General features: G+C 35.2%; 1 protein-coding gene across 1 annotated transcript in view; it reads left to right on the forward strand.

Moving 5' to 3' along the window:
• The window catches only part of ABCB1 (ATP binding cassette subfamily B member 1), a 48,578-nt gene that overhangs the window by 8,308 nt on the left and 26,149 nt on the right, over positions 1–14,121 (forward strand). The window contains exons 3-9 of the mRNA XM_010399216.4: positions 3,967–4,129; positions 4,935–5,050; positions 5,811–5,871; positions 7,164–7,311; positions 9,013–9,073; positions 12,685–12,876; positions 13,853–14,024. Of these exons, the coding sequence (XP_010397518.2) occupies positions 4,959–5,050; positions 5,811–5,871; positions 7,164–7,311; positions 9,013–9,073; positions 12,685–12,876; positions 13,853–14,024 (726 nt within the window). The 5' untranslated portion in view covers positions 3,967–4,129; positions 4,935–4,958. The remainder of the gene's footprint in view (positions 1–3,966; positions 4,130–4,934; positions 5,051–5,810; positions 5,872–7,163; positions 7,312–9,012; positions 9,074–12,684; positions 12,877–13,852; positions 14,025–14,121) is intronic.

A 14,121-nucleotide genomic window follows, 5' to 3' on the forward strand; every position in this document is an offset into this window, starting at 1 on the left:
GAATAAACAATTAACTCCGAATCAAATCACAGATAATAAGAGTGGAGTCTTGTAATTTTAAAACATGCTTTTCGGAATAGACTTCCTTTTTAAATGCAAACAGAAGCTGGATGCTTACATTAACTTGATTTGTTCTCATGCTTTGTCCAAGGAAAATAAAATGTCCAGCAACTACAATAGGCATTATCTTGTAGCTGAGCATACAGCATAGTTAAAGGAACACAAAATTACCAGTTTCTGACAGTATAATAATTCCCTTCACATAGAACGATTCTCATTGATAGAATGGTAGCCAAGTTGGCAAAATTCCTTTACAGAGTATTATTCTTTTCCAGCCCTGATTAACAGGAAAGAGGCTGCTAAAGTAGAACAGGAGTTCTCCTAGTACTGTAAATCAGAGGTTCTTCACAGGTGTTCTGATCTGTGCTAGGGTTGAATGTCATTGAGGAATCATTACAGAATTCCCACAATCCTTTCCAGCATTTTGCTTACCTGGTGCTTATTGGAAAATCCAACTCACCATCTTTAAAGTGAATAGAAGAAAAAAGTAGTTTGTGGGATTTTCTTTGGCCACAATATATGCAGTTGTTGAAGTATTTGCTTCAGTTTCTTGTCTTGTTTGCTATTTTTATTGATAAGTATATTTTTAAAAGGTTAGTTTTTCTTTATATTGTTTAGAAAATTTTGAAGGCATCATGCCATCATTTCAGAACGTTTTATCTCTGATATCAAAGTTAGATTAAAGTTTCTGTGTCAGTAGTTCCAATATCATGTGTCAGTTTGTGATGTGCTGGCCTGCATCAGATAAAAAAAATGCACAGATACAATGTATGTTTTGTGGGATGAGATTCTCTCAACACAAATTATTTTTTAGAAGCATAAGTAGTTGAAACTTCACCACAAAACATGAGAGCCATTTTTTTCAAATGCCTTTTCCTGCAGTTTTAGAAACTGTCTCATGATCAGTTTGTTAATAAAATATTAAGACATTTTGACACAAGAAGGGTGTTGGATAAGTAAATTTAGATAACTAAATAGATGGAAACAATCTGAAATAATTAATAGTGAGTACAGTATAGGATGATCCATATATACCTAACTGTGGTTCAAAAATTATGTTATGATCATGCAAAATATGACTTAAATAGCAGAGTTATACTGAAAAGCCTGGTGAATGATCTGTAAGAGCAATGACTCAAAGAAGGTTTTAAGGTTTAGTTTATTGTACCAATACAATCTCTCATTGTCCTTGAGTGCCCAAGAGAGATTATTCAAACCATGCATTTATAACACATAAGAGAAGGGAATTAACTGTGCTTCAGTCAACAGAATTAATGTTGACAGAATATTTCAAGGGACCTATGGTCGTGTTTCAAACATGTAAGAAGTATTTATGCTTAAAATTCTAAAAAAGATGTGTGAATATAATGCCGGAACAAAGGGAAATTGTCTACTATCTTAATAAAGAGGGGACTGAGTAAACCATATGAATATGTATAAGTATTTTCACATAGAAAATATATCTGATGATGCAGAGCTTCACAGAAATAATAATATCCAAGAGGTGTTATTCTATCTTCAACTAAACAATGTCTGTGAAGGGAAATGGAGCATAGAAGCAGTTAGCCAATAGGTCTAACAAACTTAAGACCACTTGCAATTTTTAATGTAGAATTAGAAGTTTTCCTCTTGTACAGGCTTTGCTTTAGACGAGGCAGACTTACCTGGTCCGATGAGTCACTTTAGAGAACTTTCAACTGGCTAAAATCTCTTAAAACATTTACCCCATAACTCAATAGAGGGAGCTCTGTGAGCTGCAGTTGTCATTCTCTTCATACAATCCCACTGATCCACTGTTGGATAGGGCTGAGACGGACATGTGGCAGAGCTTCAGACAGTCCAGGTGGATGTTGTTTATCAGCCTTTTTTTACTTGCTTCTGCAGCAAGGGATTTGAATTGTCCAACAGTTCCCACATCACCAGATCTCTGCTTCTTCTAATCATAGCATAACAAACTGGTTTGGGAAGGAATTTTGAATTGTTTATGAGCCTTAAGTAGCTCAAAGGTCATAGATTGGTCATCTCTGTTTAAATCCCTCTTCTGTGAGATATTTTATGACTAGTACATAGAAGCAGAAAAAAAGGAATGTTTTCTTTCTTCATGAACTTTTGAATGATCAGGATACTCTGCTTTCAAGACATCTTCGCTTAGCATCTGGTCAATGTCTACTCGATACAGACAATGTCTATACAAGATTTCATGCTTCAAGTCTTCTGCCTATAGAACTAGAAAATCCCCCTTGATAACATCAAAGATTGGCTGAAACCGAGAGTAAACTCTTGATTTAACCAAATAACTGATCTGAGGGAAGACAGTATTTTTCAAACACTGGGTTTATGAATCCTGCTAATGTATTTAGGGCAAAACCAGTCGCCAGACTTTGGATGAGAAAGTATTTCTCCTCGGATTAGATTGACTGGCACCTATGTTGTTTCTAGATGTTTTTGTACCTCTTTGGTTGTGAACCAGCTACTATGTTCACCTACATGTTTTTTTTATACTCAGGTAATGAGCCATGGTGATGCCACAGATTCTTCTGTTGTTGGTTTATTTTACGGATTTAATCTCTTCAGCCTGAAATTATATATTCTCACCCAAATTATCAGTTTTAAACAAGATATAAGAGATTAGAAGAAAGAGTTAGTGATCTTCTCTGATTTCAAATTCTCTGAAATTGTGGAACTATGTGACTGAACAAAGTACAAAAGCTATAAAGAAATTACAGGATATTGTATCTTACTAAATAGATGTAAAATACTGTACTTTCCCTATTTTCCCACTTTTTAATATCAGTTTAGTTGCTTCAGCTCCTAGTGTTATAAAACCAGGTATCTTTCATTTTCTTTGCATTACTGTATGCAGGCAAGAGAGACTCTGGTAAAAATCGCTCATCTGTTTTATTTCTATTTCCGTTTCTTATCATGATTGCAATTCAATAGCATCGAGACATTGCAATGAGATAACAGAACATTCTGACAGATCTCATACTGTTCTCTCTATTTGCCCTTTAAGGTGAAACAGTTGTGAAAGAACTGCATATACTATTCCTTTTTTTTTTTGATCGATTGACTTTTCTTTAAAGTTTCTCATTTTAGTTTTTTTGGTTCCCACTGAAATAATGGGACCAGTCCATTAAGATCAAGTCCAGGAAAGAATTTAGGCACACAAGTTAAAATCCACTGTTCCCATTAACTGCTGTGGATAGACTTCTATACAAATATATCACAATGACTTTTCATAAACGGGTAATACCTATACTTATTAATCCTTTATATTCTGCTTGACTGGAAATGCAAAACTACCCTTTCTAAAGTAATCCTCAATCTGATAAGACTATCTCTATTCCAAAACCTTATAAAAATACTGTTTCACCACCATTTTGAGATTACAGGCATGCATGACAATAAGGAACAAAAATAATTTCTTCTGGGTATTTATCAGATTAAGTAAGTTTTGTGGGAGTAAAGTGATAGGAGACCTGCAGTGAAATTTGTATAAACCTACTTGCCTTCTAGGACAAGTATTTTTATTTAATTTCTCGTAAATTTTACGTCTGTAAAAGTGTTGAACATGTCTACTTTAATACATACATTGAAATTACTGTTAAGAAGTGCAATAAATTTATTTTAAATGTTTTAAATAATTGTTATTTTCATTAAAGTCGTGCCTACAGATACTGATAAAAACAATACATTCCACAATAAAACAAATGGCCCTTTTGAAACAGTTTAGAATATGAGCACACATTCAAAAATCAGAAGAATACTAACTGGGCAAATTTCTGCTGACCAGAGCTATTTCCAAAACTTTTCTAAACTGAGTCTGAAACTCGTCTTGCTGTTCTGCAGTTACTCAAATGAGAAACTATATGCACTATAGTAAAACCCTGTTTTCTTTCCTGCTAGGTGGGTAATGATTTCCTGGATTAGACTTGGAAGATGGGAAAGGAAGCAAAAGATTAAAACAATGCTTTGGTGTTACCTGGTTTCATTCTCACCGTGTATTCAAGAATGGATTCATCCTTAAGTGCAACAGTTACTTCGAGCATTCAGCAACATCTCTAACAAGGTAAGGAGGAATTCCTTTGAGTTTTAAGGGGCATAATTAAAACAACAGTACCTATAACAGGGAATGTTTTCTGGTGGAAGAATAAAGTATTCAGGCTTGTTTTCCCAGGTGACAATGAAATATGCATGCTTTCGAGGGCTAGTATTATTGCCTTTAGGAAAAGGGATGTGCAGTCCAAAGTGCATACGCTGTATTATCCAAAATAGGCGAGGCAATGGGAGTGGGAAAAAATCCAAGAGAAAGCTATTTGTTATCTCTGTCTTACATAACAGAAGCAAAGTCCAATCATGCTGCATGTCCTTAACCATATTAATTCTGCTCACATTAGAATACTTTTTCAGAGGACTAGACACAAACCAGGAGCAACCTTTCACGGTATGTCAGTAGTTTGGGTTTTTTTTTAAATCAGAGGTATTTTATAAATTCACTAGTAACTAAAATTGGGACAAATCCAATTAACTGCATATTCTTTTAAATAAACATTTAATTTCTCATTTATTTTGTATGTCTGTGCTGAATTGCAGAAAATATCATTCTCATGTCATTCAAATGAGATTAAATGAATGACTTAGAGTTATCAAATGGATACAAATACAGAATATAGATGTTTGTAAGGAAACTCCAAACTTCTGGAATTTTTTCAATATGCTTATACTTGTGCATTATGAATATTCACTTGCAATATATGATATTAATAACTTTACTGATCATAATAAGTCCATATTTTTCTTTCAAACAAATGGTTGTTGAGATTACTGTCCTTGTCTTAAGATTGTGTATTCCTCAGTCAAATATTATTTTACAGGGAACTATCTTCAATAAATTTAAAATGCCTTCTGAAGATGAAAAGAAGTATACTGCAGATGGAAATAGTCATGAGATCGCTGCATCCAGCCAGGGTCATGAATTTGAAGACAAACAGTAAGTATTCTTTAATATTGTAAACATAATGCATTGAAGCTTATTAGACTCCATTACTTTGGTTTATATTTTATTGAATTTCATATTTTAAATCTTATTTTACCTTATTTTGTTAGGAAAACCTAGTAAGAGAAAACTTTGTAAGAGTAAGGGTAGCATTGATTGGTACATTTATTTCATGCAAAAGGACTATTTATTTTTTTCCTTTAAAGGACTAAGTGTCCACAGCATTGACTAGAGACTTACTGAAAAACAATTCTAAAATATGACAAAAATTATGTTGGAATGGAAATCTTGGATGCATTTATGTCGTCTGCTAAAAATTATCTTAATATTTTTAGTATGCAAGTGAATCAACATTTTACATATCTTGAACATTTTATGTATTCCCGATCTGCTATGTACCAAAGTTTTCCTCTCTTCTGTTTTGAAAGCTATACAGTGCTTCGGTTCACAACTTCCCTGACCAGATAGTGGAACCACCAACCCCGTTGGTGTTGTTTCATCCTTGAAGGGGTGAACTGGGAAGAACATGACTTAAATTTACAGAAGTTAGGAGGTGATGCTACTTATATTGCTGAAGATTTAAATACAAACATCTCAAGAATGCTCAATAAATCATGTTAATTTTGCACAATTGTTTGCAGTAGAGTTATTTCATAACTATAATATAATTGAAAGGCATTAATATGTTGAATTAGTATTTCTGTGAAGTGGGGTCCATTTTTAAATTCACTGAAACTGCCACACCATTTTTTAGCCAGGGAAAGAAGAAGCAGAAGAAAGGGGAAAAACCTAAGACGGTCAGCCCATTAGCACTGGTAAGGTTTATTCTCTCTATATGTGTGTATGTATATGTACACACAGGCACATTTCAAAATGTAATCAAAAATAGCTACAATTATGTTAGTGTCCTGCATATATAATGCTGTCTCTACCAAATACTTTGATACTACAGAATATTGGCTATAGTATAGAAATCAAGCAGTTCTTTTTGTGGATGTAGTTGTACTAAAGAAGCTGTCTTATTACTGGTAAGGATTCTTGGGAGTCTTCCCTTAGAAATTTATCATGTTAAACATACCTATACCAGATATTTGTTTGTGAAAGATAGGAATTGCCATGTTCAGTCATTTCTTCTGACACAATGAAAAGGGTGACCATGTACCTATGATTATGTGTGGTCTTGTCCTCTAAATTACCGGAGTCAGGTACTAATCACAGTAATTATCCCCATCATTCATTATTCAGTCACCTGAGTCAGCAGAAAAGGGCAATTCCATGGCACTGATGAAAATTAAAATTAAAAATTGTATACTAAAAGGTATCAGATTCTTTAAAATTTTCTGTATGTTTTTTAAAAGACAATCTTTTAATATTTAATCAAGTAAATCCTAGGTCCTCTTTTATTAATACTGAAATATTTTATATTTTGTAGGTTTATTGTGTGTAACATACAGCAATGATACTGCAAATAACAGACATAAAACTATAGTCTGTGATGCTGGCCAATGCCCAATTTCTTTGCTTTGCTATATCAGTTTGCACTTGTACAATTACTTCATACAACTATAGTTTACATCAGTAAACTTAGTATTTTATAGTACAGAATAATAGATGAGCTCAAACTTTATTAAGTTCATTGGCAAGAGGGTTTAGGATTTCAATACATTTTTATAATTGGTACATTAGGGACAGTTTTTCTGGCTGCATAATAATGAATTTACAGTAAAAGCAATTATTGCCTTAATTATCATAATTCCATTAAAACTTCTTATAATTTGAACTTTAAATGGCAAATATAAAATGAGTAAATTTCTTATGCCTTGTTTTCCTATGATCTTTCTTATCCAGGGGCAGATATTAATGCATTAAAATGGCACATCTCTCTGGTTTTGAGAGTTTATAGTATAAAAGTGCTTACATAGAAAGGATTTATACCTGTACATTTAAATTGTTTTGTAAACTGTATTTCTAAAGAGATGAAGTTGTAGCTTTGTGACAGTAGGTGTACAACTGACAGCTTTTTCTTTACTTTCTTGACTTTGTAGACACAGCATTCAGTTAGCATTCTAATACAACAGTTAGAATAAATTTCTCTTCTCATTTACAGTTTCGATACTCCAGCTGGTCAGATAAATTATTAATGATACTAGGCACTCTGCTGGCGGTAGCCCATGGAAGCAGTCTCCCTTTTGCGATGATAATTTTTGGTGATATGACTGATAGCTTTGTTATTTCTGGAGACACAAATTTTACAGGTAAGAATATATCAGCTATGACAAGAACAATGGCTCATATTTAAAAAAGAGACAGGAAGATTCACGCATCTTGACAGGAGATACTGATGTCAGAAACCACAATGCCAAAATATGATGCAAATTAGTAGCTCATGTTCATTGTGCTCAAGATACACTATAGTTGGGGTAACATTGTAGTGGGAGTCTCCTATAGGCTGCGTGACCAGGAAGACCAAGCAGATGAGGTCCTCTATAGACAGATTGGAGCAGCCTTGCATTCACAAGCCCTGGTCCTCTTGGGAGTCTGCAACCACCCCAATAACTGCTGAAGGAACAACATCACCAGACATACACAATTCTGGAGGTTCCTGGGCTGTGTTGATGATAACTTCTCCAAGTAATAGAGGAGCCATCAAAGAGAGGTGCTGTGCTGGACCTTGTTCTTGCTAAAAAGGAGGGACTGCTGGGGAATGTGAATCTTAAGGGCAGCCTGGGCTGCAGTGACCATGAAATGGTGGAGTTTCAGGGCATCGAGGAGGGAGGACAGCAAGCTCACTATCTAGAACTTCAGTAGAGCAGACTTAGGCTTCTTCAAGGACCTGCTTGGTAGAGTACCATGGGATAAAGCCTCGGAGGAAAGAGGGGCCCAAGAAAGCTGGTTGATATTCAAGGATGACCTCCTCCAAGCTCAGGAGCGATGCCTTCCAACAAAGAAGTCAGGCAGAAACACCAGAAGGCCTGCATGGATGAACATGAACAAGGAGCTCCTGGACAAACTCAAACACAAAAAGCAAGCCTGGAGAGGGTGGAAGCAAGGAAAGGTAGCCTGGGAGGAATACAGAGTACCTGTCCAAGCAGTCAGGGATCAGGTTAGCCCTGAGGAGAATGATTTGAAGGTGTTTGTTGACAAGAAGCCCAACATGAGCCAGCATTGTAGGCTTGCAGCCCAGGAAGTTGTATCATGAACTGCATCAAAAGAATTGTGACCAGCACGTGGAGGGAGGTGATTCTACCCTCTCTATGTCTCTCTGGAGTGTTGCATCTGGCTCTGGGATGCCCAGTATAACAAGGATACCCGTTGGAGTAAGTCCAGAGGAGGGCCATGAACATGATCAGAGGGCTGAAGCACTTCCCTTATGAGGATAGGCTGAGCATGTTGGGGCTGTTAAGCCTGGAGAAGATTCCTGGGAGACCTTATAGCAGCCTTCCAGTACCTGAAATGGGGCCACAAGAGAGCTGGAGAGTGACTTTTAACAATGGCCTGTAGTAATTGGATAAGGAGTAATGGCTTTAAACTGAAAGAGGAACTATTTAGATGAGATAAAAGGTAGAAATTCCTCCTTATGAGGGTGATGAGAAACTGGAACAGATTGCCCAGAGAAGTGGATGTCTGATCCCTGGAAATGTTCAAGGCCAGCTTGGATGGGGCCCTGAGCAACCTAGTCCCTTCCAACCCAAACCATTCTGTTCTTCTATGTGTCTATGCTCAGGAAGACTTTTTAATCTCAAATTACAATGATGTAGTTTTGTAGTCAGTGGAGTTATGACTAACATTGTATTAGTAATGTTTACTGATGTGTATTAAAATTTCCTCCTTTCTTTCAAATCAACTTGATTTAGAAGGAGATGTAGCAACTCCAGAAATACTGAACAGCATGCAGGAAAACTAATTTGTTAAATCTTGCTCTATTAAAAGTATTTACTCTCCTCTTCATTTCTAAGGAGACTTTTCAATGAATTTCACTCATAATATGCTTGAAAATCTGGAAGAAGATATGACAAGGTAATTAAAAATTGGTATTTCCTCTTCTTTTTTTAATGTAGGTACACATTTCTAGTCAAGCCATTCTTCTCCTGAGGATGTTTTGCACACTTTAAACAACATAAAAGCAATGACTGAATAATATATGTAACTAAAGATTGGCATGTGAAATTATTTGAGGCCCTGGGAAGATTTTTGAACATTCCCAGCCATTCCCAACAATTTCCCATGCTCTCACCCACACCACCCCCATTTCAGGGGTGCTCTGTATCCCAGTGAAATTTGCATTGCCTTCCTTCTTCCTTCTCTTCCTCTGAATTTATGAAGAGTAATTGTTATGATAAAAGATTATTGATTATCATCTGTTAATTCCCTGAGCTATGGTAATTCACTTGCAAAAAAAAGTTGAATTGTCAGATAGTACCTACTTTGCTGCCAAAGCATCAAGTTCAGCTAAATCACTCTCTACAATTACCTGAAAGGAGGTTGTAGCAAGATGGGGGTCAGTCTCTTCTCCCAATTAATAAGCAATAGGACAAAAGGAAATGGCCCAAGTTGTGCCAGGGGAGGCTGGATGTTAGAAAAAATATCTTCTTGGAAAGTGTTGTCAAACATTGGAACAGGATGCCTCAGGGAAGTGGTTGAGTGACCATCCCTGGAGGTATTTAAAAGATTTGTGGATGTGGGACTGAGGGACATGTATTAGTGATGAACTTGGCAGTGCAGAGTTAATGGTTGGATTCAAATATCTTAGAGGTCTCTAACAAGCTAAACAATTCTGTGAAATTATCTGGACTGCAGAAGTGCAGATTTAGACTACAGGCTACCTTAAATCTAGCATTCTAGATCTGAAAACAGCAGAAGACAATAGCCAGTAGGTGCTTCTGCTACAAAGCTCCATAAAGAAAAGATCAAAGAAGAAGAAACATAAGCTGTTAAGAAGTGTGTTTTGTTAAGGGGCCTTATTAACCATTGTCCATACACTTGGTTTATGCAGGATGTCTAAAGTTTATGGGTTTCTTGTACCACTTGAGGTTCTTTTCTTCAGGTTGAACTCTGTTGCTCATTAGATATTGAAAAATGTCTGATGTGCTCTTCAAGGCAGTTGCCTTTTCTGAAGAGAAGGAGGAGATAAGGCATTTGCTGTAGTAACTCTTGCTTATATCAAAGTGCATTAAAATTTCTAGTAGCAGTGGACTGTAAGCTTACTTAGATTCAGTAGTTAATTTTTGTAATTAAATATACCACAACTATTTATGCTAAAAAAACCCCCAAACCAAAACATACTCAAACAGCTCTTTACCATAAAATACAGGAGCAAGTTAGGAGAAGGCTGTTTCTTAGAAATTAAGAACGTGAATGTAATGAGAATGAATTGACAGGGAATTGGCAATTATGTTTTATAGGAGAGTTTCTTGCTGCAACATTTCTGTCAGTCTCTGACATGAATGCAATTAATGCATACAAACCTTCAGTGGAATATACTTGTTCCCAGTGATTTGAAAACAAATTTGAAGGCAGAATTGCAAACTAAATAATGTGTGCATGGGTGAAGTTACGCTGTTCTTTGTTTAGTAAATACCTGATATACCTAGTTGCACAACATTTTCAAAGTGTGTCTCATGTTTATTCTAAAAGAACTGCAAAAAGAGTTACTACAAAATTGCTACATATGAAATTGTAGAATTTGCTTTGCCCATTACTTAATTGGTGAATGATCTCTCCCTGTCCTTATCTTGACCTACGAGCTTTTAATTATATTTTTCTCCTCCGAATCTAGCTGAGGAAGGGAAGTGAGTATCTTCAGTGGACACCTGGAATCCAACCAGGATCAAACCAACATGAATTAACTCTGAAAGTACAAGCATGAATAAAAAGCAGCCCTAGTTTCTCTTTAGAAAAAAATTTTTTACTGAGAAATTTATTACTAGCAGCACAGGAATAGGTGTTCTTTGCCAAAGTTTCTAGACAGAGCCATAGTTAGCATTTTCACTGGTGTAGATAAGAAGCTCTTTGCACCAGCTCCTTGTTTCTCTAGGAACACCTGCCAGCAGGTCAAATAATAATAGAAACTGTTTGCATGGACAGAGTTCTCACACAGGTATGTTCAAGTACTGAACTATACATGTGGATTTAGTTGAGTTTGTTAATCAAACAGTTTGCCTAAACTCCAACTATTTCTCAAAAGAAAAAGAACTATTCTTTTACAATGCGATGAGCACTTACTCTCTGGTAAGTTGCAGCAGTGAATTTACAGAATATATTTCATCAGCATGGAATCTGGCAAAGATATGAATCCCTTTTGATACAATTTGTCAGGAAACAAAGTCGAAGTATAAATCAATTCTTTGAAGTGATGTAGCATCATAAAGTAATTGTCTAAAGTAATTACTGCTGAATTTAGAATCAGTGTTCTTGGGTTTATTTTGAGAGGCTTTTTTTTTTGTTTGAGGAGTTTTAATGGAGCATAATATGATTGAGGTCAATATTCAACTAACCAGCGTTCTGTTAGGCATTAACCTGATTTTATAAACAGTTTTGATTAAGTGAATTTCATAATGAGTACAGTTTCAAAGTCCCTAACTAAACTGTATGGTACTATAGCCACAAGAAAGACTGGAATGAAATTTGAGAAGTTTAATTTGCAAAGCCATTCTCTCTTTCTTAGAGCAGAGCATTTGCACACAGATTCCTGCAATTTGCTCCTGCTGAATTTCATGTTAAGGTTCTATAAAATCAGTATGCATAACTTAGTAAAAGAGTAAAGGTCACAAGAGTTCAGAAAAGGTCATAAGAGTCACACTTTTCACTAATTGTTCACTTTTAGGTAGATGCATTATTCTTATAATTACAGGTAATATGCATCATAAAGTAATCATTGATTTCAGTTGTGTTTTACAAAAAGAATCCATTAAGTTACATCGTTTTGGTTCAGTTCTGTTGCAAGTTCAATTAGAACTGATTCTGATGTCAATTCTTCATCAAATCAAAATTGATTTGATTCTTTTTAAACAGTTTAAAGGTGTGAGTGAAATTTACTTCCAGTTTGAGAAATATAATGGTTGACACACTCCTGGTTTGGATTTGACATCACAGCACAGGGCTGAATTAATGTAGAAGTAAAATATCAGTTATGAATAAAAGAGCCAAAGAATTTTTGATCTAATGGCATTTGCTTGCAGTAGATGTACATATAATGATGCTGGATTCTCAAATCAAGAAATATTCACTGCATCCGTTTATTTGTTTTTGTTTATGTTTTTATACAGACAGGCATGTTTATTATTTGTGTGTATAATATTGATATATGTGATTTGGTCTGTCTATGTGTGTTAAAAATGCTAGGGAGTTTTTGGACATGACACATTTAGGTGACAAGGGCATTGTATCTGAAATACAGTTCTAAAAGAATCTTAGGAGAAAATACATACTAAATTGAAAAAAAAGGTTATTCTGACATTAAGTGCTATTCATGGAAAACTCAGCAAGTTTTACAGTGAGGTGTAGGTTTTAGTATAAGCATATAATCCCTAATTCAGGTCAAACAGAAAAAGTGAGCATCATGCTAAATTCAGACTAGCAAGGTAATGAAATCGATTTCAGAATATCTTGCTTTTTCCTTTTTCTTACAGATATGCATACTACTATTCTGGAATAGCAGCTGGTGTTCTTCTTGCTGCTTATGTGCAAACTTCATTTTGGACCTTAGCAGCAGGTCGGCAAATAAAAAAAATCAGAGAAAAATTTTTTCATGCAATTATGAGACAGGAAATTGGATGGTTTGATGTAAATGATGTGGGAGAACTTAACACTCGTCTTTTAGAGTAAGTACCCTATACCTTTCTCAATGTTATTTTATCTTGTTAAACATGCAGGACTTACAAATTTTTATTTTTAAATTAAATTATTTCACTGTGAAATGAAGTTTTCAAATTTTCTCATGGAGACTCTCAGGGACTGAATTTCTAATATTTCTGATACAGGACTGTGGTTTAAATGTTTTCCTTTCACTCATCAAGTTACATCCTATTTTCCTTCTTATGGGTTTTGCTATCAACACTCCCCATCAAAACTTAAATCTTACCCTACAAGATGGAAAAAGGAAAGTTCAGTAAATGCTGTTTAAATAAAGAATTTTTATTTTAATTGGTTTAGTTCTGAAAAAACAAACACACAAACAAACAAACAAAACCCCATAATGTTCAACAAAGCCCAGTTCAATACATATCTTTTAAACTTTTCATATGGGCATCAGTGGGAAAAATAGCAACCTGTGGAAATTTCCAGGTAATATACAATTAATAGGAAAGTATTTTGTTAGGTTCCCCAGAACTCTGAGGATGATTAAAGCCCAGCCTATTGTATTACCCCCATGAAGAGAAATTAGTTAATTTCTGGGCACACTGAGGACTGATAAACGTGCTGACTCAGCCCAGCAGTGTGAACAGCTTTAACTGCATAATTTGCCTACATTAAAGCCTTTATCTTTAATTTCCAAATAGCCCACAAGTACCAAAAAGATCAAAAATTTGGAATTAAGAAAGTGATAGTAGTTTTGCACTACAGAAAGAATTTCAACTTTTTCAGACAAAAGCAGGTTTATAGCATTATAGTTTCACAAAAATATGAAAGTTTTCTTGGCCACACTATGTAGTGCTTTACCTTGAAGAAAACTGTTATTGGGAGAAATAATTAAATAATAAAGATTGTCTTCCACACAGATGCCCATGTAACAAAACTGGAAACCTTTCTTGTGCTTTCTACATTTTTCTTCCTCTCTGTATGTAATTTGTTTTTCAGTGATGTCTCCAAGATTAATGAAGGAATAGGTGACAAGATGGGATTGCTTGTTCAATCACTAACAACATTTGTGGTAGGATTTATTGTTGGTCTCATAAGAGGATGGAAGTTAACCCTTGTAATACTCGCAGTTAGTCCTGTCCTGGGACTTTCAGCAGCCCTCTGGGCAAAGGTAGGTTAACATATGTACAGTGTCAGGTTTTATATTAATGACAGATAATGAAATTCTTAGTGAAGATAATGAAATTACACATAATGTAATTCTTAAT

This window comes from Corvus cornix, chromosome 2, assembly GCF_000738735.6.
Source record: "Corvus cornix cornix isolate S_Up_H32 chromosome 2, ASM73873v5, whole genome shotgun sequence".
Lineage (NCBI taxonomy): Eukaryota > Metazoa > Chordata > Aves > Passeriformes > Corvidae > Corvus > Corvus cornix.